The sequence below is a fragment of the Abramis brama genome (genome assembly GCF_963993115.1).
Source record: "Abramis brama genome assembly, chromosome: 4".
NCBI lineage: Eukaryota > Metazoa > Chordata > Actinopteri > Cypriniformes > Leuciscidae > Abramis > Abramis brama.
In genome coordinates, this window is record NC_139966.1 from 45,576,259 (window position 1) to 45,602,860 (window position 26,602).

General features: G+C 37.8%; 1 protein-coding gene across 2 annotated transcripts; it reads left to right on the plus strand.

Moving 5' to 3' along the window:
• The first annotated feature begins 284 nt into the window (after window positions 1-284).
• On the plus strand, window positions 285-15,133 carry nrf1 (nuclear respiratory factor 1). Of its 2 annotated transcripts, XM_084111072.1 has the most exons (12): window positions 285-413; window positions 2,168-2,417; window positions 2,652-2,766; window positions 3,537-3,663; window positions 3,752-3,895; window positions 6,699-6,857; window positions 7,439-7,642; window positions 8,182-8,283; window positions 8,426-8,583; window positions 9,547-9,588; window positions 10,659-10,783; window positions 14,687-15,133. In XM_084111072.1, exons 2-12 carry the CDS (start codon window positions 2,195-2,197, stop codon window positions 14,845-14,847), a joined length of 1,560 nt encoding a protein of 519 aa, XP_083967198.1. In that variant the 5' UTR covers window positions 285-413; window positions 2,168-2,194; the 3' UTR covers window positions 14,848-15,133. The 2 variants fall into 2 exon arrangements, with proteins under 2 accessions (XP_083967198.1, XP_083967199.1); XM_084111073.1 differs by lacking the exon at window positions 9,547-9,588.
• Window positions 15,134-26,602: the final 11,469 nt, after the last annotated feature.

The following is a 26,602-nucleotide window of genomic DNA, read 5'->3' on the forward strand; positions in this document are numbered from 1 at the left end:
TTATTTCGAATAATTTGACAAAATAATCAAAAAATATTTATTTCTATTTTTAATTAAACTTTATTTTAATGTACTGTGCATGAAAAAATATTTTTCCACAGTTTAATATTAACAAAAAATAAATATGTCAGGCCCAAGAAAACTGTATTTCCCGTACACTTCTTTGAAAGTGTAGTGTGTACTCTGTGCTGCACTATCATGTAGCAGAGCTAGCGTTGTTCAGGCTCTAGTCTGTAGAATGAGAGCGAGGGAGGGGCGGGGTTTGTTCTGTGCACTTCGCTCGGGGCCGCGCATCAGCCGCTGAGCTGAGCCCAGGACGCGCGCGCTTGCTGCTCGTTCTTTGTCCTCCATTGCAGCTGGTGTTCGCAGCTCCGCCGCACAGCGCAGGCCCGAAGTAGCGCAGCCGCTCTGAGGTTAGTGCCCTACCGCGCAATCTCCAGCCATTTCAGCCCCGGCGCAGCCGCACCAAACAACCCGGCAGCGTTTGTCTTTCACACACTCAGATGCAGATCGCGACGATGCGAAACAGAACTCGGGACGATTTCGAAAGCATTTACCAGGATCGCAATTATTATTTACCCCGCTCAAATTTGGGGCAAAATAATCATGGCGCTGTCGCAGGCCTTTGGCCTACTGAATTTAGATGTGCAATCGTAATCGCTCTTGTTTTGTCCAGATGCTAAATGGGTTTTCAGTGCTTGAGAGCTTGTGTTTATATGCTCTTGTTAGGGGAATCGGATATGAATGCATGTTTCATGGCATATTAGCACAGAAGTGTTATCGATCAGTCGAGTGTTTAAATCGCTTTATACAGAGTCGAAAACGGTGCCCGGCTAAATTTTATTTAAAAGATAATTTCAGATGTTTTGAAGCTCGTCTGATTTTTTTTACTGTCGTGTATGAAATAGCAGTTTGAAAAGGCTTCAGTGTTTTAATGTTTCACTATTACAGTTAGCTCGCTTTACATGTATTATTCACAGTTTGAAAATAACCGCCATTTATGTGTTTGTTATTAATGCTGGACATCTTTAACGTTAGTCTATATCGATTCAGTCATTTCAGATATTTAAACCTACCTTTTATGGTGGCTATTATTGGTTGTTGACGTGTCTTTTGATATTTGGAAACGTTTTTGGTGATTTGGGTATATCATTTGTACCGTTTCCAGAACAGGGCCATTGAACTGAACAGTATGATGATGATGCAGCGCGACGCGAGCTGGAGTATTTATCTATGTGGATAGCACCTACGTCATCCTAAATAATTCCTACATACGTTTTTATTTATTTATTTTTTTTAAGTCCAAAACGTTTTAATACATTTAATTCATACTCCTTGCTGTGAGAGAAATGTCATTAGGATATCTTATTATTCAATAAAACTTAAGTTAAAAATGTTCTCTCTCTGTGTCATTGGGTTTGTCATTGATAAAGCTTTGATTTCTTCCTGTAAATAATTCCTGAGGTCTTTATTTACATGATTGTACATTGCTAAATTGTAATACGCACAGCAAAGGTATATGCTGTTAATACTTTTGAATGCTAACATATCCTTTTGGGTAAATACAGAAAGCAGTCAGTCTTACAGACTACAGTCAAAACATTGTCACTGTAAAAAAAAAAAATATATATATATATGAGAAAATTATATTGTTTATATGTGATGATTAGTGCCCCCTACTGGAGTGATGTTTAAAGCAATAAAAATAGGTGCAGTGCTTTATGAATATACATTTACAAATGTCAAATTTTGGGGGGCTGATTCTGATCACTTAATGACATTGAGATCACACTTTAGTGGCCCAATTTACCTGGATTCACCCCAGATTAAATGTTTTGTCATGATGTTTCAATATAAAAGCATATCTGCCAACACTATACTAATAGAATACCATGTAAGTCTGATTCACATTACATACTAGTAAAAAGTGATTTTGGTAGCTAATATAAGACAAGTGTAATAAGATGATTCCAACTTACATTTTTGAGTGCACTTTTTATATGCAAATGCTTATACAAATTAAAATACACTTGCACACACACATATATATTTGAGTACTTGGGCCACCTCAAAATATTAGGTCAATAACTCTCACCCTGACCTATTAATGTAAGCAAACCAGTTGTGGAATGTGTGTGTGCTAATATACTGTTTATGTGTGTCTCAGTGTGTTTGAGAGAAACTGTATCGGGTGATGGAAGACCACACGGTGCATCAGACAGAGCACATGACCACTATCGAGGCCCATGCCGTCTCTCAGCAGGTCGGGCAGGTGCATGTCGCCACGTACACAGAGCACGGCATGCTGAGCGCTGATGAGGATTCGCCCTCCTCGCCCGATGATGACGCTTATGATGACTCCGACATCCTCAACTCAACTGGAACAGATGAGGTCACTGCACATCTGGCTGCTGCAGGTCGGTTCCAGCACATTGTTATTGTGTACCGACTGTGACTAGTGGTTATTACACTGACCACTAGATGGTGAACTTGAACCATAAATTGGCTGCTGTCTTCTAGCTTAAGATAGAGCATGGTGCTAGCAATGTCACTCATTGCTTCGATTCCCAGTGAATACACAAACAGCGTATATCCTGAATGATGTAGAATGTCTAAAAACAGCTGATTTTATGCCCCTTATTCTTTTTCAGGACCTGTTGGCATGGCAGCAGCCGCCGCTGTAGCAACAGGGAAGAAACGTAAACGGCCACACATCTTTGAATCAAACCCTTCAATCCGTAAAAGACAACAGACCCGCTTGCTTAGGTGAACTATATTCACAGTATTGTTCAATGAATTGGTATTAAGTATCAGTGGTTTCTACAACATAATAGGTTCTGTACTCATAAAATGAGGCATTGGAAAGTTTGTAAGAACTTCAGGAGTTTATTTAAATAACACTTGACAACTTAGTGTTAACTAATAATTGTTGCAAACTGGTACTACCAACAAAATATTAGTGCATTCTTGGAACTGGGCGTCGTTAAACTACATCCTTATGCATCGCTTTCTGCCAGGACTTTTACGGGCTTTTCCCAAATCACAGAAGTGACCTCGACGTCCTGGTTAGCTGTAGCATAAGCAATCAGGCAAGTGTTAATTAAATAAACTCCTGATGTACTTACAAACTTTTCAATGCCTCGTTTTATGAGTACAGAACTTATTTGTACTACTGTAGAAGTTTGGTACCATTCTGGGCATTATTAGTGGGGTAATTTACAAGATACAACCTTGGATCCATTAGCGCCTGCACTAAGCCATTCGGCTGATATCTCTAAATAAGCTCTAACTTTAATAATGTTCGGCCAAGGGAAAAAAAGCTTCTGGGGGGTCATGGTGCAAAGGATCCTAAGTTGAAATTGCTCCGAACCAGCCCTTTAACATTAACTAAGATTAATAAATGCTGTAGAAGTATTGTGCATTGTTAGTTCATGTTAACTAATGTAGTTAACAATGAAACCTTATTGTAAAGTGTTAGCATGATTTTTACGAATTGTAGTTAATAATAACAACACTGACTCTTACTATGTCTGCAGGAAGCTGAGAGCGACTCTAGACGAGTACACGACACGGGTTGGCCAGCAGGCTATTGTGTTGTGCATCTCTCCCTCTAAACCGAACCCTGTGTTTAGAGTATTTGGAGCGGCACCATTAGAGAATGTGGTGAGGATTTTTACTCTGCATTTCCTCTTCATAGCATTTGCACTGTTTCTGATCTGACCCTTGTTTTGTTTTGATGTCCTGTGATCAGGTGAGGAAATACAAAAGCATGATTCTGGAGGATCTGGAAAACGCCCTGGCTGAACATGCGCCCCCTGGTGGTGGGGAGCTCACCTCTGAATTGCCTCCACTGACTATTGACGGCATACCAGTGTCTGTGGACAAGATGACACAGGTGGGCACCAGGTGGCGCTATGAGCCAGGAATTTTCTGCTTTGCCATGCAAATGAGCTTTTTCTAGACTCGTGCAGCAGCATTTAATCGAGACGTAGAAGTCGTCTCACCTCAACCACTACAGGGCTTTAGCACAGGTTACTTTTACTTTTGGCCTGGTGCAAGACCACATAACCAGTACAGCCCACTTCATTTACCAGCTAGCCCATTACTCACTACCCCACATGCTGTGTGCTGATAGCTGATGTCCCTCAGGACAGACACACCTTGCTTGGGTTGTTGGGGGCAGGTCTGTGCAGGGATCATCAGGTGAGCTTGTACGCGCGAGTAATTATCCGGCACATCGTGCCCGAGCACAGGGGTTTCTGATTGGCTCCCAAGTGGATTAAGAGCAGAGCAAGGGGAGGGAAGGGGCAGCTGATCGGTGTGTTTGGGGCGTGAGATTCCTCTTAATTCCTTCGCCATGTAATTAGACCATCTGCACAAACACAAGGAAGAGCCTACAACTCATGATGCCACTGTGGACAATCTGTTACATGACTTTGAAACCTGTACTTAACATCAGTAAATGAGATTTTTAAATTGTTTTATTAATATATATACACTACTTGGCAAAAGTTTGGAATTATTACTATTTTTAATGTTTTTGAAAGAAGTCTCTTACGCTCATCAAGCCTGCATTTATTGTGAAATGTTCTTACAATTTAAACTAATGGTTTTCTATTTGAATATACTTTAAAATATAATTTATTCCTGTAATGCAAAGCTGAATTTTCAGCATCATTACTCCAGTCTTCAGTGTCCCATGATCCTTCAAAAGTCATTTGAATATCCTGATTTATTAATAATGTTGGAAACAATTGTGCTGCTTAATATTTTTTATAACCATCTTTGATGAATAAAAAGTAAAAAAAAAAAGAACAGCCTATATTAAAATATAAATCCTTTGTAACAATATACACTATCGTTCAAAAGTGTTTTTTTATTTTTTTGAAAGAAATTAATACTTTTATTCTGCAAGGATGTGTTAAATTGATAATTGTGATAATTATATTGTTAGAAACTATTTCTATTTTGAATAAATGCTGTTTTGTTCAGCTTTGGATCAAAGAAATAAATTATATTTGAATAGAAAACCATTATTTTAAATTGTAATAATATTTCACTATATTACTGTTTTTTTCTGTATTTGTGATCAAATGAATGCAGGCTTGATGAGCATAAGAGACTTCTTTCAAAAAACATTAACAATGGTCATTTTTATATATATATATATATATATATATATATATATATATATATATATATATGTGTGTGTGTGTGTGTGTGTGTGTGTGTGTGTGTGTGTGTGTGTGTGTGTGAGTAGACATTTTCTAGGTATGCTTACAATTTTTACAATAATCTTTGAGTGTACCATTTGAAATACAATTATTATTTTTTTTTTAATCCTTATCCAGCAATTACAATTGGAAGAATCTTAGAAATTAATTGGTCAAAAACTTGACTTTTCAATTAATTAGTTGTATCAGAACTTTTTTTTCTCCTGAAATCCTTCTCAACTAGCTGTTCGCCATGTTGTTGACTGTCACCGTCCAATGTCAGGCTTACAGGAAGTGTTTGTGTTTGTGACAGTGAGAGAGTGGGAGGGGGGGAGAAGCTCTTTTCCGAACTGATTTATTCCTCCCAAGCCAAATTTAGCCTGTGATGTCGAGGTGAACAGACGTTGCTACAGAGTGCTGTGCAGTTCAATCCCTGGCCTGCCTACGGAATTACCAAGGGCACTGAGGGCACTGGGATAAACTCCACCCTCACCCCCAGGACAGAGCTGTCGCTGGGCTAATGGGCTGCCCCATACAACTCAGTGTTATTTTAAAAAGTCAATGGAATCATTCAGGCAAAAAAAAAAAAAAAGCCCCTTGATTGTCGTGTTAATACCTTGACAATTCCTTACTAACACTTTTTTAGATTACGACTTCAAGCCCGTTAAAATACATTTCAAATCTAACCAAAAGCAATATGGCATCATTGCAAAATTCGTTACTGAATTTTCAATTGTTTTTTTCCCCCTTGCATTTATTATTTCTATTTCTTGGTTTTAATGATTTGTATTTATACTGATTTATTTATTTATTTTTCCTTGCATCTATTTAACCATTCATTGCCAACTTTAAAGAGACAGCACAGATGCCTTGTTTTTTATTATTTTTTACATTAATGTGGTAGTTATGTGTCTGCAGCGTCATATGAACCTTCAGAAATCATTCTAATATGCTGATTTGTTGCTCAAGAAACATTTTTTTATCAATATTGAAAACATTTGTGCTGCTTAATATTTTTCTGAAAACCGTAATGCATTTTTTCAGGACTCTGAGATGAATAGATAGTTCAAAAGAACAGCATTTATTTTAAATTGAAATCTTTTTAATCAATCTTACTGACCCAAAACTTTTGAACAGTAGTGTACCAACCTTAAAAGTGTTAATTAATTAATTTGTTGTCTACATAATCTATAGCGCGGTGGTGTATGTTCCATCTTCTCAATCTCCTGCAGTCAGTGTGCAGTGGAGCCTCACCCATAGATTAATCTTTAAATAGAAACCTAATAGTCTACTTTTAGCTTTTCACAAGCTATACGTGTCGGCAGACTGTCTGTACTCAGTTGCAGAAGGAAGGGGAAAATCAATGGCTTGCTGTTTCCAAACTCTCTTCCCACAAATTTAATTTTTCCAGAGGCCGTCGTGCGCTCTGCCACTCCCAGTTTAAAATCTCCCACAGTGATTGTGCGTTCTTTGTTGCTTTTTCAGGCCCAGCTCAGAGCGTTCATTCCAGAAATGCTAAAGTATTCCACAGGCCGTGGGAAGCCTGGCTGGGGGAAAGAGAGCTGCAAGCCCATCTGGTGGCCGGAGGACATTCCTTGGGCCAACGTACGCAGTGACGTCCGAACAGAGGAGCAGAAACAGAGGGTAGTGTTGGAGGCTCACACTAGGACTGGGGCATAAAGAAATAACACTACAGAATATTTTTGACCAACAATATGTAGAATATGGTTAAAATGTATATATTTGCTTAAAATGGTAAAACATTATATTAAGTGTGTGTAGAATTTTTTTATATATATGAATATATATATATCTATATATATATATATATAGATAGATAGATAGATAGATAGAGATATATATATATATATATATATATATATATATATATTAATATATATGAAGAAGAATACAGTAGAAATTTAGATTAAAATAATAATAAAAAATAATAATAATATTTAATCATTTTAATTTATTAAAATATAGAACAATTACAATATACACTACTAAGCAGCAGTATTTACCAATATATATATTTTTACTCAAAAAATAAATAAACTCATAGCACATTTACATTTAAGTGCTACGAGTGATGACAAATGAATTGTTGAATCAGCCACACCATAGTTTTGTCAGCTTTCCACAAAATGGCATCTGAATTGAAGCAAATGAGCTAGAGCTTGCATCATCTTGATTTATCGAGAGCTTATTTCCGTTGGAAACAGGTGTCATGGACGCAAGCCCTGAGGACTATCGTTAAAAACTGCTATAAGCAGCATGGGAGAGAGGACCTGCTCTACGCCTTTGAGGACCAGATCACCCCACAGCAAGTTGCCACAACAGCCACTCACAGCATTGCACACCTAGTGCCGTCACAGACCGTAGTGCAGACGATCAGTAATCCTGATGGAACCGTCTCGCTCATACAGGTGAGCTCAGGTCCCAGTTGTGGGAACAACGACACGGTTGTTTTTGACTACAGAATATACAAGATCCACTGGAGGACTTCATTTAGAGTAGAGGGAGATCATAATATAAAAAAATAACTAATATGTACTATTTAAGTCAACATGATGTCAAATATTTAACGTTTACTGCCTTAATACATGTAATTGGTCTGATTGTGTATAAACGTGTGTGTTTATATGTATATATATGTATACATGTGTATATATATGTGTATATATATATATATATATGTATGTACACATATATATATATATACACACACAAACAAACAAATCAAAATCACACTAATCAAATAAATGCAGCCTTGATGAGCATAAGATACTTTTTTCTAAAACATTAAAAAGGTTAAATTGATTAAAATGGTAATTGTTGTTATGCTAATAAGATTTATAGTTGTTTTTTTTTGTTTTTTTATAGTATTAAATAAAAAAAAAAGTAAAAAATTTCACCAGCGGTCACATTACAGTATCCTAATGTCCAAATTTGAACTGATCAAAAGGTTGGCACTGGAGCCACGGTAGCAACACTGGCAGATGCGTCAGAATTGCCAGGCACGGTGACAGTCGCCCAGGTGAATTACTCCACAGTGACAGACGGAGAGGTAATGTCAACGCACACTTCCTTATCTGAATATTCCATGAGTTTGCATCTTGTGCATGTTCTGTCCTGTCCTTACACGCACACACTGTGCTTTTAGGTCACATCTCTCCCTTCACACCTATTATTGTTATTTCGTCTCTAAGGTGGAGCAGAATTGGGCCACACTACAGGGAGGCGAGATGACCATCCAGACCACGCAAGCGTCGGAGGCCACGCAGGCTGTGGCTTCCTTAGCCGAAGCTGCGGTTGCTGCATCACATGAGATGCAACAGGGGGCAACTGTTACCATGGCACTCAACAGGTACTCATGGGAAGTAGAGGTGAAGCTGGGGTTGGGGAGAGAGAGAAAGGAAATACTGAACCGCAGCAGCATCTAGGTGCAGGTTTAAGTCCCCAGGGTCTTATTAACAGGCCTCACCTGAGCCTGTTCTCCTGTTTATCACAAGGAGGTAGCAGCAGCAGCAGCTCAGAAATACAGCACAGCGGGAACAATTGGATCATACTCCATTCCCACAACAATTAGGCTGAGGAGGCATTGTTTTCTGCTCAACAGTCTTCATTAAAGCAGTAAAATCTACCATCTAGCACAGTCAGGACATCTACAAATGGGATCAAAAAAAGTTTATTTTGTCTACTAAAGCCCCGTAGCACTGTAAATAGCCCTCTTTTTGGTCAGTTTCTCAAAGGGAATCGGGATAGACAGTCTTTGGACTGGTATTTGTATTGGAAGCCCATTTCTGCCACATAAGAAAAAAAAAATCATGCTTTGTTTGAATTTCAAATTATAAAATAAAAACTCATGATCATGTAGTAAGTCATAATTTAGATAAAAATTTGAGTTTTGTCAATTTTCTTTATCTCAGAATGTCAATTTTGGAGATTTATCTCATAATTATGACTTAGAAAGTTGAAATTGTGACATACTGTTGTAATTGACTTGCCAATTTCATCTTTTCATGTAATTTTCGACTTAGTATGTCATAATTTTTATTTTTTATATCATTTTGACTAATTATGAAGTTAGATAAAGTCTTGTGATGAAAATGTCAAAACATTTTGTCCAAATATGACTTTTTATCTCACAATTTTGACTTGTCAGTTTCAACTTTTTGTCACTTTCGAAATACTATGTCATATTTTAGACTTTCATCGGTAGCACTTGGTTGTGTTTAGAATAAACCACCAATTTATCTACCATACTTTTGTTGCATACAGTTACTGTAGACTACAACAGATTTAAACATGGATAAATGGTTATCAACAGGGTCGCTGAAAAGGACAAATGCAGAAGTTTCTTCATCTACAAGTAAGGATAAATCTTCAGCAATGCATGACATCAAAAAAAAATAAAGGCTAAATTCAGTAGTGACTACCTAGCTAGTCTTCATGTGTGGGAGTGGAGAACAAGCAGCTACCGCTCTGTTGCTGAAATTAAGCTTTATATTATTTAGCTTATTTTAGGGTTGATTTCCACATTATTTGACCAGATTAAGCTTTATATACTTTCTCTTCAGCCTGACATACAGTGCTTAGTAAATGCTAAACAACATCAACCTTTGCATTAGGTAAGTCACAAAGATTTTAGTTTACAAGGTCTAATTGTTATGCCAGAGTCTCTTAAGGCTTGGCCAGGCCTTGTTCTAGAGGGTGCTAAGCAACCTCACATGAAAGCAAGAGCATCCTCAGTAGAAGCTGTAATAATAGGAAATTGGCGAAACAGAATTGGCAAACGTATTTGTGTTTGCGCTCTAAAGAGCGTCAAATGTTTATATTTACAACGTGCTTTTTCAGTGTTGAGCAATGTAGCCAATCACAGACATATCTGTTGATTACTTGAACTCGATGGCCAATCAGGGCTGTTTAAGTTAGTCAGAATCCACTCACCGCTCAGTTTTTGTCCAGTGCTGAATTATGCAAGCTAGCGAATCCTCTCATTTTAACAAACAGAGTGTAGACACGATAGTGTAGTCAGCTTCATTGATTAAATGCCACGTGCACGCTGCAAATGCGGAATTCACTCTTGAAATTGCAATGATTGACATAGTGACCATTGCAATGGACAGGACAAAAATCTGATATGTGCATTAAGGCTAGATCACATGATTTGATTCTGGAATCGGGCCTGGGCTTGGTAAACAATCTACTTATGTGTCAGAAATGGGCGTCCGTATTTTGGACATCTATCAAGAGAGCAAGAAGAACTTGTTTAGGACAGTGGTTATCTTTTTCTGGTTCCTCTTGAGTGACTTCCTGCACTAGGGGGCAGTACACACCAATTCACATCAATACATCTTAAATCCTGTATAAAGCATTGCATGTTTATGAAAGCAGGGATATTGTGAGATTATTTCCTTAATTTACATCTGTGTGTTGCAGTGAAGCAGCAGCTCACGCAGTGGCGACATTAGCGGAAGCGACTCTTCAGGGCGGAGGACAGATCGTGTTAGCGGGAGAAACGGCGGCCGCAGTAGGAGCTTTAACTGGAGTTTCGGATGGCAGTGGTATGAACCCCTGCTCTATATCACCAGCATCCACACACTCTGTTCCAGCCTGACACTCAAATACATAACAAACAGGAAAGTGTGGGGTGGGCAAACATATTATGAAACGTCCCTTTCGTCATCACTCATCTAGCATGTGAGGGAACGTATTGGTCTCATGTAAGGTGTGTTAGAGCGCGAGGAAGTCCGTGGAGGTCTATTGTAATCCCCGGGGTGTTTGTGGGACAGATGGTGACTCCAGCTTCTACACTTCTTGCTAATCCTTGCTTTGACTCAACCACTAAGCGTTCTGCATATGCACGGCACCCTCTAGTAGTGCTGCTTACACATGCATTAGAAGCCATTTTACAAACCAAGTGCAGTGCTAATGTGTACTATAGGCATTCATTACAGCGTATTGAAATGGCACTACACATTTCCTTTTTTAGCTACGATAAACTAGGTTAGATTGAAAAGCTAGAAAATCAACAGAAGTTTATGTATTTGTCTCTTCTGACCACGACATCCTTCAAGACAAAGTGAAGTGCCACTTGCAAACCATTTCCATAATGTGACGCATTTCTGTGGAAAATTGTTGCTAGTTGATTTTGATTTAAGATTTTTTTTAGGGATACACTAATATTACAATTCTTGCCGATGCAATAGGCCGATTAAATCTCTTTTTTTTTTTGTTATGGCCAATAATAAAAAAATGTCAATCTAAATTCATTTACGCTTTATAATAAGCTTCCGTTTTTTAACATTAGTTAACTACATTACATTAAATACCAATGAAAAATACTTCTAAATCATTTATTAATCTTAGTTTGTTAATTTCAACATTTACTAATACATTAATACAATCAAATGTTGTATCTGTTAATATACAGCTAACATGAACTAATAATAAACTAGCACTAACTAATGGGACCGCATTGTAAAGTGTTACTCAAAATTCTATAGTAATTTAAAATAATACACTAAATAAATGAACAATAACACAAGAACCTAAAATAATTTAAATGCTACAAGTGAATTTATGCAATACAATAAGGTACAGTATGAAAAATGGCTATTCATTTTTGAGATTTTCTAAAGATTTCATTGTCCACTGTTTCAGATCCATATTGGTTGGAGTAAAAAGAAACTTGCTGAAAATAAATAATAGTAACTTTTTGCCTTCATGATTTTGGCGTTCATATTAAACAAACTTAATTATAACAAATTATTAAATTCTAAAATGCATTCTTTGGATGGACATTCGGTTAGTGGCGTATGCTTTGTCGGCTATAGGAACATTCAATTAAAGATTCAAATTTAAAGATTAAGATTATTTGATATCATTCAATATCTACAGATAAATCAGCTGACAATTGATATGGTGCATCCGTAAATTATTTAAAAAAATTTTTTTTCTAATATACACTAATGATTCGTTCAATAACAATAAGACCAAGAACATCCATTAAGAAAGTAAATGGGGTCCAAATTGCTTTAATGTTTTTAAAGTTGTTCCAATCATACCTGCGCATTTCCAAGTGACCTATTGTACCTAGTGTCCTGGCTTAGTCCATTGCCCCCATTGACCAAAGAGAAGCCCCCCCTCCTAACCCCCGAGGAACCCTCTTAAAGGGCTTTGATCCTCTCCATTATCAGAGCATAGTCTAATCACAGAGCCAGCTGTCAGCACCGGGAAGCCCAGTCTATAAAACACACACAATCTCACATGACATTAAGAGAATAGACAGGAGCAAGGGCTGTATTTGAACATAAAAGCTGATTAGCAGGCATTAAAACTACAATTAAAGACATGGGCGTCAGGCCTTTCCCCACTCTTGGTATTAATATATGACCACTGCCGTTACATTTTATTTATATTTTATATAATTGAATCATTAAGTTTATTAGCAATTCTACATATGCATGGAATGATGTACTACATATTGAACTATACTTTTTAGTCCCGCAGCTCTTTTATACTCGCTATCTCTTGATTGACCATCTGTTGGCCTCATGAGTCCTGGAGATCCACCTCTGCCTAAAACGAGGCCCTCTCTGTTAAGCTGCGCAATTAAACCCAATTTACGCTTCAGCACGGGGAGGTTTGCGGGAGCGTAGTCAACAACAGACAGACACTTGACGGACAGCCAGTGTTTATTGACCTTATTCAATCAGTGAAATGGCAGTGCGGGTGCAGCTTTGAAGTGGCTGGCCTGAGGTAATCGTGACTGATTTCTGTTTCCTGCCCCAATGCCCCTTTATCGCTCCGTAAGCCTCGTAGAAACCCTCAATGTCAGAGTGACTGAGGGTTTGTAGGCTCTTCACTCAAAAAAACAATGCTTCCAAACTCCCCGTCAATTATTGAGACACGATGTGATTAAGAGAAATTAGAGTCGCTTGTATCCCACGTGGAGTAACTGATTTCCCCCTTTTTAAAGGGGTGAATCTCATAAAAACATGTTGATGTTTTCGTCAAAAGAAAAATATATGTGTATATGTATATAAAAAAACATATATACAGTGTGTGTCTACATATATATATATTCCATGAAGAGAATGAAAATTTCCTATGATTTGTCATTTAAGCGAAATTACTGAACTTAAATATACGAGCTTGATAAAAATGATCATTCTAGAAGAAAATTTCAGATGGCACTTAGAGGCTTTTGCATCTGAACTCTTCATATATATATATATATATATATATATATATATCGCAAAGATATACTATTTAGGTATTATTTATATTAAGTATTTACATAATTTTAATGAATAGTTTTTATATTGTGTTATATTTTAATTTACACTGACAACTGAGTGTAATTTATTATTTGTCATTTGTTGGTAACACTTTATTTTACAGTGTCCTTTAATTACTATAGTAATAACTATAAATGATGCATAATTACATGTAACTAAATCAAACCCTCATCCTAACCCAATAGTTAGTATATGTAGTTAATTTTTATTACTCAGCACATAAATGTCTAATTACACTGTAACAAGGATACCTTAAAATAAAGTGTAATCTCATTGTTATTATAAGCACTTTCTAAATTAAAGTGAAAATAATATATTTATTTATTTATTTGAATTTACAATCATTCAAATTGGGTGAAGAGCTTAATTATCATAGCCTCATTAATGCTTTTTTCTTTTTTTATGAACGTTTCATGACAGGGAACAAGTCAAAATCATTCTCCATGCCTGTTTAAGATACATTTAAGCTCAAAACTGATCTACTTTTTGTGTTAAACTGCGATTAAAGGGAACATTTAGCTTGGGGAGATTGGGCCGGCATGAATAGATAAACTAACTGACAGCCTAAATGACGACTTTGAAATATGAGCCTTTCTTGGAGACGCTGGGACAGAGTAGCATCGTGAGACTATTTTCAGCGAATGAACACAACGCACAAGTCCAGCGTCCGGCAGATACGCAACTGCAAGACTTTCTCGATGGGTTTACGAGTCACGGTTAGTTTTGACCTTTCGCGTTGCTCACCCTCCTGCCCCGTGTGACTGCAGCAGTAATCCAGGCTGCTCCGCTCACAGCTGGGCGGGGAAACAGAGGTAGATTGAGAAAGAGAGAGGGGTTTAACCTCGAGAGGGAGAGAGAAGCGGAAGCTGGGAGTGGCCGCCTCAATTACTCCATTGTTCCGCATTGCAGTGTGATGCTCTAGCCCAGCCCTGGCCACGTAGCGTTCAAACTCTTAACATGGCCGCTCGATTACGCACTTCAAAACTCCCCTCCCTCCCAACTGTCTCAAATGACAAGTTACGTGCATCCCAAACCACTATGCCGCTGTCTTCGCTGATGACATCACAGTTGTACTTTGTGAATCTTCAGCTAGTGAAGAGTGACCGAAATGAGTTTATACACACAGAAGTTGTCATATATGTAACGGTGTTTGTGTCATCCCAGGTCTCGTCCAGATTCCAGTCAGCATGTATCAGACGGTCGTCACCAGTTTGGCCCAGGGAAACCGACCCGTTCAGGTGGCCATGGCTCCCGTAGCCACGCGCATCGACAACACGGTAACACTTGACGGACAGGCGGTGGAAGTGGTGACTCTAGAACAGTGACATACTCTACCCCTGCAGATGTGTGGGACAGGAAATTCAGCGCCTATGTGAAGTGGCTGCTGGAGTATAGTGTAAAAATAATATTTGAACCTGTTCACATACGTCTGCAGGGGTTGGATGGCTTTTTCCTGTTAATATTATTGTTGTTATTTTTTTACATTGTACACAGTTCATTGTCTTATTATTATTTTTTTCCCTAGTGTTGTTAAATATGTTAATGTTAGTTTTTTTTTTTTTTTTTAGCTGATGTTTGATAAATGTATTGCAACAAAAGAAATGTATCCTCAACAAAAGAAAACAAAATCAACCAAATTTTCAGCCTTCAAAAACTGGCATAATTTGTTCCTTTCTCCCCAGATAAGTCTTTCTTGATATGTTTTCTCCTAAGTTTTAATCTAGGTTTATATATATATATATATATATATATATATATATGTGTGTGAACCATCTTGTGCCATATTTGAATCATTTCATTAATATATTATGTGAAAATTGCATTACGATTTTAGTGTTAGATTCCATTGACTACTGAGATGACATGCATGTTTTTGTTTTTTTTTGTCTTTTGTCAGGCTGTATAATGTAGAATTCTCTTTGTATGCATTTCACATTAACTCCCAATGTAAAAAAAATGGTATGACCTTGAATGATTGTGTGGTGTATTGAATGAGACCACCGTTTCCTGTCGGTACAGAAGAACACTGGCGCTCAGTGCTGTCTATAGACTTTCACTGAATTGTACTATTAATCCATAACTATAAATGTCGACGACTTACCAATGACGAGGCTGAAGATGTAGCACTCCGTATCATTCAACTTTTATACTTCAGATCATGAACAGACTTTACATATTCATGGTATATTAGCATTTTGGAAACTGATCTTGTTTTGAAACTGCTGGGGAAAATGTTTTATTTATTTTTTAATTTATTTTTCTTTAATGTTTTTGGTTAGACGTGCGCTCATATCTTTAGATTAACACGAAATCACACAATGAAAGAGCTCAAGATATGATACAGGGCATATTTTGAATTCTGATGTTATTGCATATATTGCTAAGAACCATAAATTCATATCTCTTTCTTTATCTCACAGGCTCTTGTTGTATTGCTTCTACAATGCAAATTTGTGTCAAATATGGATGTTTTGTTACTGTTAATCACCTCTTCCACTCATAACCCGCTCTGTCAAGTTTTCTGCTCCTGGTCGGTTTGAATTTTTATACGTCTGTAAGACTTCACGCAGTGAGATCCTTTTTATGTAAAATATGTAAAATATAAGGTTGATGAAACCGAACTCTCCCATGTTGCCTGTGAAAGAATGATGGTAACATTGACAGAGTTTGTCTTTCCCTTTTTATCCAGTCTTGGAAATAAAGTGGCCACTATTCAGAATTGTGTTTTTGAAAATTATTACAGAAATATAATCACTGCTGACACAAGGAAAGTGCTTTAATGCTTTAATAATAATACAAGTACTACATAATAAAATATTAAAGACAGGTTTCTGATTAGAACAGTTTATTAAGGAAATTCATTGTGCTGTTATAGTTCATTATACTGCAATATAAAAAGTTTATAGTTAGCCTCAAAGGGAGCTGTGCAGTGGGATCAACAGGTTTTTAGCACAACTGGAAACGCTGTATTGACCAGTTGTCATTCAGAACTATGGGCCATATTGCACTGACACCATCATAAATCCCCAAATTTGAGAATAAATCCAATGTGGAAGTTAGTATCTGCGTGCATTTAGATACCACCTGTCTTATGTCAAGGTCACTAGTCACTTGTTTTTATGAAGTTGAGTAATCTCATCACGAAAACTCCATGACCTTACAACAAAACACATGGTCACATCCGCACCCCCCCTCCAGCTTGTTGTGATGGATGGGGCTCCTGTTGCATCATAAGCCCTGATCCCTCCCTCCTGGCTAAAACCTGGATTTAAGGCCCGTGTCCTTCTGTCGAGGGAGGAGCAGGGAAACGCGCTAATCCATCAGGCACCGCACACATCCCAGCGTCCCACTCCACTTCCAGATTATCAGCGCGGAGCTCCACGGTCGGAGAGAGATATGAAGCATGCGACTGTCTAATCCCTATCAAACCACATCCGTTCTGAACAGAGCAAAGTGAGAGGGACACGTTAAGGGAAGTGTGTATACTATCCGCGTATAAGGGAGGTTTCCAGGTCATGGTGGCAGCTGGCAGGAGATGTTCAGCGCACGCGTGCGTCAGTCGTGAGCTGCAGATTAAGGCACTCTTATTAGCACGCTTTCTGAGAATCGGCCCTGGTCCCGCCCTAGTGCTCAGCCAATCTGTTCCTCAGTCGGGCCGTGTTCACAGAACAGCGCTCAGCTCTAATCCCAATACATAACCACAATTCTATCTTAACATCAGAGCGTTACGTACCTGATTTAAGCGTGATGTCACTCGTAAAATCACTGACAACTGTAGTGCAATCTTTGATACTTATGTTACATAAATACACTAGTGAAATACTTCTTTAAGGCTTTTGTATTTTTTAATAAATTTAATAATAACATTTTATAATACAGATAAATTCATGAAATTTTAAGTTTTACAGTTTTATTAATCTATGCTAATGTTCATTTAAAAACATACGGTTTATTTTTAATTCATATTCAATGATAAAACATTAAAAAAAATTATGTAACTTGAAATGGCAAAAGTAATAAATTGTGTAAATCAATGTAATTTTATTGTAAAGTGTTATTTTTAGTGTCTATTTTTTCACTCATACCGTGAAGCTAAGTTGAATTAGGGGACCAAATTTGTTTTAATGTTTTAATATCAGCATGCACATTTCCAATGTGATTTTAAGGCTTCACTGTATATAATATGTAATGAGGTAGTAGGAATATACCATAACTCGTGTCATGATAACCTTTGTGATCCAGTCAGCACCCTTTTACACACTTTTGTCCTATCAATTTATGTGTTACTTTAAGGAGAATAGTGGGGTTTTGTCCCTCTCTTTTTTTTAACATATTTTTTGCGAGTTTGCTCTCTATCACTTGTTCCCCATAGATAAACTTTGTGTAATCAGCTAAAACTGGATTTGGATAGACAGAGGAAAAAGCTTTGCCAACGCAAGCAAGCCAAAGTTACTTATTGCACCGTCAGTCTCAGAGCTGTAAATGTATAGGCATCCTTAAAAGTTTTATCTTTTTATGAAGGTTGCCATTTTAGACGAATGGTAATAGCCGTCTGGTGGTATTGTGTCATCAGGGGAATATGGGGCAGAAGTATTGATTGTGTTAAGGAGAGGATATGGCTCTCCGCAGGGGGTTGTTCCTCCAGCCTGGAGCTCCACAAACTCTGGGGCAGAGCTTTAATCTCTGCTAATATCTTAATACACACTGCATCCCTCTGGCCCTCTCTCTTACACACACACACACACACAGGCGTTCATGTAGCAGTAGCTCTGAACTAATGGATTATCCCCTCTACTAAACCCAGCCTACCTGTCTGTCTGCCTGTCAGTTTATTAGGAAATTTGGTTTGCACAGGTGCCACACATCACATTAATACACATATAAACATTCAAAACAAAGACATTATAAGAGCATGAATACAAATAGTAAGGAAAATAAATGTTCTATCTATGGCCTGATGGGAGGACAACAAACTCCTTGTATAATGGAAGTGATGGACAGTTAATTATCGAATAGGCTTTTTTAACAACACGTTCTTTACAAATGTCTGTTGAACTCCTATCACCTTGGAGGCAGTCTTAATCAGCTTAGTCATTATCTATCTATCTTGCACACACTTTTATCATTTTTTTCCACAAAGCAAAATACTACAGTGAATAAAACTGCACAGATGCTTCCTGAAGTAGGGGATATATTATTCCCACCACCATCATCATCACTTTCTAACATTGATGATGTTCTCACCATCATACGCACCTCGGCATCAGACAGTGCGTAAGAGAGATGGACCCTAATCTCATTCCACTAATGCTCTCTTTACATTAGAGTACAGACCGAGCTCTGTCTCAGCCATGCTCTTTCTTTCTCTCCTAACCAGGGATTATTCACTGAATGAGAGGAGTAGTCGGTACAGAGGAGGGGGCCTGGAAAATGCTGTGTAACCCGACCCGGCTGGCCCATCTGGAGAAGGCCCACATGGACAGAGATTTCCCACAAAGCAATTACTGCAGCCAAAGTTTCGGCAGGAATCTGACAATGTTCCTTTCTTCTCCCATATACGCATATTTACTTTGGATTTTCTGACGTAGACAGGTAAACACAGGTGAACAGCAATAGCAGAGAGATACTGAAGATGATGATAAAAAACCAATGGAGAAAGCTACGACTGAATGAATTTAATGGGATATTGCAATGCATTTGGGAGTCTACACAACTGTTAGATGCAAAAATGAGTCTAAATAGGGATGAAACCACTATAGTGGGTCACATTTGTTCTTCAATGACCAATATGTACACCGTTTCCTTTTTAACTGCTCGTAAATAATGTATGAACATAAGTTCTCTAACAAATTCTCCATATTCTTTATAATGAAAATGAATCTTTAGTCGATGAGGTTCAGATTTAGTAACGAAACAGTTCACCTACAAGAGACCTGAAGAGCGTGGTTGACACTAGAAATAGCATTACACTTCAGTGATGGCTAATGTTTTCATATTGTCATTCATTCTGTATGAATAGATTTATGCAAAAGGAGATAAAGAGGACTTAATCCAGCAATCCTCTCCTCACCTACATTAGCAGCCATTGACCCAGATACAGGGCAGCCTCTCCCTTTACCAAGCGACAAAACACAAGCTGTTTCACACAAATGCCACACCACTTCTCCAAGAGCCGTGTTTCATACAGTCATTGTTTATTTATTTATTTATTTTGAGCATGAATATGAACATCTGGTTGGTCAGTAGACTTGATTAGTAACTTATAACACACAATTTAATGCCCTATTTTGGTTAACACAGCCCAAAAAGAGAGAAATAAGTCTTGTATGTCCAACGTAATGAGATTCACAATGAAATGAAAGCCAAACATGGCCGACTAGTATCAGCAAACAGTTTGGATCAATGAGCGAAGCATCAGGAGCTATGAGACTGTGGTGTGCAGGGGGGAATATCTGAATTTCACCCCAACCCGCAATACCCACAGTCACTCACTCTGGGGGTGGAGCCTGTGACATCACTGAAATGCAATCAGGGTTCAAAATGGTGCTCTCAATTTTTCTGAGATGATATTTTGACAGTGGAGAAGTTCTCAGGTAGTAGTTGGCAAGTCTAGAACCACCGGATCTGACTACCTCACCAGTGTGAGTTCTACCATTGCCAAATACCGTCAGAGAACCTTGCGGTTTTGTCCTTGAACTCGGTAGTGGAGGAGAAAATGGCTGTTTTTGCCACAACAGACGAGCAGTAATTTTTTGCATTTTTATTTAATTCTAAAGATACTTTAAATGAAAAATAAGAGATGAACAATTAATGAAGGTTTTGGGTAAGAAAAAAGGCTCTAATACACTCCTAGAAATACTCCTTTTGGTTCCATGGATGTTAATGGCTTTTCATGGAATCATCAATGCCAATGAAGAACATTTATTTATAAGATTGTAGGCGTAAAAAAAAGAACATCTTTTTAATCAGCAACTGTAGCACTACACAGAAGTACAGAAAAATGTTTGCAAAAAAATGTTCCCTTTGAAAGAACGTTGATCGATGAAGATGCAGTTGCTTCCAAGAGAAGATGAATCTCTGAACATCCTCCATTAATGACTGTTTATGGCGTTTGATGCAAGACAAAATGTTTTATTGTAATAATGCAACTGTACAAATCATCTCCGTGCAAAACCACCGTGAGCTACTTCTTTTCGGGTTCAGCTGCAGTGATAGAAAGGAAAATGTCTTCCGAAAGATCCGAGATTATTGAATTTTCGGCTTTCCGCAGCGAAGGTCGCTTCTTATGTTACACCGGGCAGAGGGATTGAAAATAGAACATGACTGCCTAGGAGAGGATCAATCGCGCCAACGGTTGTCTGTCCTTTTGCTCGTGATCAGGAGATTTTTAGCAGCATTTCTGTCTTGTCCCATATTGGCACTACACATAATTGCTCAACGTATATATAAAAAAGCAAAAATGTGCTAGTGCCAAAACAGGCAAAGAAGAGGGACAGCAGAGCGTCCGGCTCAGCAGAGAGTTTGGGATCTGTACCCACTTACACCAGAGAGCAAATCTGAAGCAAATTGGCCATCACGTGGTTCTTTCTCTGCTCTGTTTATGGCCCTTTGGTAATTCACTGATAGTGTGCTTTCACAGTGAATTCTACCAGTGCCATACACAGAACAGGAGTCTGTCAGCTTCACCCCTTAAGACAACCTGCGGCCTCCAGCAACACCAATGAAAGAACGATTGAGCAGCGGGGAGGGGGGTGGACGGGGGAGGTTGGGGAGATTTGGTTAAGGAGGTTGAGAAGAACCCTTCTTCCTAAATGGAAAAAGAGAGAGAGAGAGAGACAGAGAGTGAGAAAGGAAACGCTAAAGTGATTTTCAGAGAGACAGCAAGCCAAGAAAGACAAGATTCACTACAGAATAATCCGGTGAAATAAAAACTGTAAAACCAGTGGAGGGAAAGTCTAGTTTGTATTTGTGCATTTTGGTAGATGCTTTTGTCTAAAGCAACTTCACATTTCATCAGTTCACACATTCCCTGGGAATTGAACCAATGACCTTGGCAGCTTTGGTGTTTCTAGCACCATGCTCTACAGTTTGAAGATTCTTCATAAAAGACACAGTTATGATAAATGAGAATAAAAATCCAATGCTTTGCCAAGATATTACTGGTTCCAATGCTTTGCCAAGATATGTTGGATTATCACTAAGATTACAAAGGACACACTAGTGACTCTCCACATGGGTACATAGAAAATTTTGAATCAATTGAAATGCTGACATTATCCTCCATAATGTGCTCAACTAGGCATTTTAATTAGCTGTTGAGGAGATTATACCAAGTTATATTAATACATAATCATACTTTATGCTGAGGAGGGACTTGCATCTCCTTAAGAACGGACAGTCTTTTCCTCAAATGAAATTGTCTTTAGATAATCTTTAGAGATTATCAAACAAACTTCTGGATTTATACCTAAAGGACGATCCCTTTACCGTTTCCATCTCCGAGCACGATGGGAGTGATGATAAAAAACAATGATGTCCTTCCAAACACAGCAGACAAATGTGCAATAAAAGCCTGCAGAGATCCATCAACGTGCTCCTTTAGTATTTGACATCACCCTGAGCATAATCATCACCATTGAGTAAAGTGACACAAGAGACGCCATGTTGCTGGGTTCACTATAGCCTTAAGCAAAAAACCCAACACTACATTATCAAACACACAGCACCCAAGAGAGCTTGCTGCATTCGACTCTATATCTTCTGGTTACATGCCATCTGCTATGGGAGAAGCCACCAGACCTCGAGCACCCTCCTCCCCGATAGGCGAAGCCTACAGCCCCACCCAGGAGGACCCATGCAGGAACAGCCATTAGCTCCTGCTCCCTCAGCTCCTGCAGGAGATGGAGGCCAGATTGATTCCAGATCAAAAATGATGTTCTAAGTGATTTTTCAGACGCCCAAATGGCTCCCGGAGCAGGACTCCTCTTGCAATTTCCTGGAATAATCAATACCTCTAAAAAGCCAAGTTGAGAAGCCAGCATAGTCAAATTGGTCTAGCTCATTTTGTTTCGCCCCCACCCATGCGTAATGAAAGAAACAAATTCTCATATGATAACATCATGACGACTTCACTGTCTATTTTTGCTGAGTGTCTTGGCACAAAGCATGTAAAAAAACGAAAGTGCGCAGAATAAAATGTCATCACTCTCACAATTTCCCAAATTGTGAATACAAGAGCGTGAACCCAGTGCCTAACTATATAAAATGTGCTAAATATTTACTTTAGCAACACAAATTATCTGTTTTCATTTCTGTTTTATAACTAGAAAATAGGCAATATTTACAGAAATAGCATAAATTAATTAAATAATCCACCATGCTGATTATTGTTATTATTTGATCCAGAATCATGGACTATTATCTGATTCATTATTATTATTATTTTAATTCAGGTCAATCCACAATACCTAAAAGACCAATTCATTCGATCCTGATAAAATTATAACTATTTATATTTTTCAGATTATTCAGAGGTTGATCTTGAATGCAGTGTTTTTGAACCCTGCACTGCGTCATATTTCTGCCCGGTTGTTTTTACATTGAATACGGCAGGAGTTATCGAAGTTTTTTTTATTTATTTTTTATGTTTTTTGTCTCGTCATTTTTTATCATCATCAATAAGCTTGCGTGTGAGTGCGTTGGCACCTCTCGTTAACCTCAATAACAGTCTCAAAGCTCCCGGTTAATCGCATTTGTCTAATTAGCTAGTATCTCCTCGAACTTCAGTTATTTTAGGAAAGATTTGGCCAGACTAGTTCAGTCTCCCCCAAAAGGACAACGCCCGGGGCTACTCGTTCTCCCAAGGTGATTGTAGACAAAACAATCATTGATAGGCCTATCGCGTGTGTTGTTTACCTGAAAATAAAATATTTTGTAGAAAATATAAATAGGCTACTTGTTTTATTTATTTTAAATACTATTTTTTAATATATGGATAAATTGTGTATAGGCATTTGTATGTTTTGTGGTGATGCGTGACAAACTGAAAATATCAAAAATATAGGCTACTTGTAACATGCAATGCAAATAAAAATATACTTACATTGTACAATAAATTAAGAGTTAATCCTGAATTAATTGTTCATGTGGGCTTTCTGTTTGCCATCCTATCAGAATAATTTTCAGTGTCATTGTTTTGCTTTTGGTGAATTAAAAATCTAAAAGTTAAAAAAAAAATCTAAGTTAATGTAGCTAAATAACCCAATAATCTTGCGGTTGACTGTTAGTTACTTCGACTTTTTATCCACATGCAATTGATAGAATAACGAGTAACCTAGACTACTAAACAAATCTCTTTGAGCCTATGCAAACGACGCAGGGCAAAAAAAAAAAAAAAAAAAAAATCAGAAACAAAAAGAAGATTATCACATTTTGCTAGATTTAGGCAGGACCCTGGAAATGGTGTAGATGGGTTGATGATATTAAATACTTTTGGGAAGCTGTTGACATGCCCTGCGGTCTGACCTGCTGTTGTCACCTAAAACCATTTTAAACTAAAATAATTGCTACATATTTTACAGATAGCCTATTATACATCGTTTTTTATTATTATTAGGCTATAGCCTACATAATCTCATAGCCTACTGAGTTATTTTTTAGTATAAATTAATTAGTTCAGTTCCAGCACCTAAAACATACACGTTTCCTTAAATATCAAAATAAATTTGAACATAACATATTGATGCTGATAAAAACGTTATGCGTCAACCACTCTGATATCCAGCCCTATTTTCGCAGAGGGATGCTGTGAATGCATTTCCACACATGCGCCTTATTTCTGCACTGAGACTACAAGTATCCTCTGTTGTATCCTCTATCCTCTGTAAATAACCTTGAAAAAATAATAATAACAAAAATAGGCTATATTTTTTTTTTTCCTTCTCAGTCCATAAAACCCGTAAAAATATGTTAATTCATAGGTAGCCTAAATATGCAGGATAATATTTAAAAAAGAAAACAGTTATATACACAATCCATTATTAGTCTGCAATTTACGTTTGATTTTAAACAATTATTTAGAAACTTACCTGATGCGTACGTCTCAAAATCCTGACTTTTTTTCAGACTCGGCTTCTTCCTTTAGTTTATTTATTTATTTATGAACGCTAACACAGCTTTTAACACAACTAAAATCAAAAAACTTGCTCTTCTATACCTGATTTGCACAGGTTCGACGACAATCTGAGCGATTGCTATCGAAAAACGACCCGACTTTCCTCCAAACGCGCCACGCCGAGCTCGCGCTGATTTAAACTCGTTCGCTTCCATGAGTGAACGCGGATTTATCAAGCTCTCTCGCCGCATAATCGAGCATTTTTCAATGAGACAAAGAAGTCAAAGCGTCGTCACTGACTTCCTGAGTATCAAATAACAAATGCAGCCCAGTTTCCCCCCCTTACATATTCTCTCTCTCTCTCTCTCTCTCTCCCTCTCTTTTCCACCTGGAGAGTCGTACCTGCGCAGCTCCAGGTGCTCAAACGACTCTCAGAATTTCAGCTTTTCTCTTCTCAACATGCAGACAAAATTAAACGTGTCGATATGCACAGAAGGTAGCCCGCTTGTTTAGTCTGCAACCGTGAGGATTTGCCAATGGAAAGATAATTAGTTAAGCATCTTACCCCAGTGCCGAAGGAATAATCCAACCCTCCTCTTGTCTCCAGCATTTTGATGTCACTAACTCAGGTGCTTTTTTCTGTCCTTTTAAGGTGGAGCTGACGGGAGGCGAGGCTCTCTGATTGAGCTCTGCTGCGCTCCTAGCATAACGTTAGGCTACAGCTGGCACTGGGTTACTTCATCTTCGGATTAAAAGATTTTCAAACCCGAATTATTCTGGAGACGGGTTTTAATTTTACCATACAAAAATGATGAAGCGAGCAGCTTTTTAACTGCAACAACAGCACCATTTTATAGTCTCAGGAGTGCGAATTATTCGAAGATTTTCAAGGCGATAATTTTTTTTTTTAAAGAATTCCTGTCAGTAAACAACCCAAATTGTCTATCTCAACTATCTCGAAAGAGTTGAAAACAATACATTAACGTTTCTTTTAATATAATATAACTTTCTGATATGTAAATCTACAAAGCGAAAAATAACGCTAGTTGCTTTACTTCTGTTTGTCAGCGATGGACATCCGTTGGTTACGGTTAGCCTCCCTCATCACGCGAACGTTAATTTAACGAATTATACGTAAATTCAAACTTTTGTCGTCACTGAAACGTTGTTGAAACGAGCTTATTTTTAAAAGATCGAACGCTGGCCTTCGTGGTGGGAATTCGTGCTATTATTTGGCAATAATACAACACCCAGTCTATTTCTTTTATTTTTTATTTCTTGTCCCAACACGCATTGTCTCTGATGCGCATTGTCTCTAAAGGCCTACATTTTTTTAATTGCGCAGTATAGCCTACTTTGCATGTCTTATTCTTTATTTATCAGTGCTGTACTAATATAGACTAAATGTAAATAATTAGAACAAAAAATTATAAACAATATCTGAATATACACTGTGAAAATAGTTAGGCTATTTAGAATAGCATGCCTTTAATATCGCAGTGTTCTGACTAATTTGTCGTTCAATTTAGACAGCAGAGCAGACTCTTACAAACACATATTGGACTAAATGTGTCGTGTTGTGAGGGCCAAGACAGGTGTTTACCTGTATTACTGGCAGACAAAGAGGCTCTGTCTGTATTGAGAGAGAGAGAGAGAGAGAGAGAGAGAGAGAGAGAGCAAAAGGGGGAATGAAAGAACTCAGCTGAAAAAGAGTCTTGAACCAGACTAAATTAGTTTGCTAGTCTGAGCTGGTCTAACAGCCTAATCGAAGAAAACTTTTGCCTGTTTTTAATGAGGTTTTGTGCACCGGTCAGTTGGCTGGGAACTAAACCAGCTGAAGACTAGCTATTTCTCTGATCTATAAAAAATAATTCTAGAAAAATATTCTAAAAAAAACTAAAAAAACAGCATACATCTTCAGTAGTCTATCAGTAAGTGATAATGCATTGCATTGGTTTAAGATTTTC

Bases quoted from the DNA above. Each gene is read 5' to 3' on its own strand.
- nrf1 (XM_084111072.1), top strand. From the start codon at position 2,195: ATGGAAGACCACACGGTGCATCAGACAGAGCACATGACCACTATCGAG. The intron at 2,767-3,536 runs GTGAACTATATT...CTATGTCTGCAG, and splicing joins CAACAGACCCGCTTGCTTAG to GAAGCTGAGAGCGACTCTAG. The intron at 7,643-8,181 runs GTGAGCTCAGGT...ACTGATCAAAAG, and splicing joins GAACCGTCTCGCTCATACAG to GTTGGCACTGGAGCCACGGT.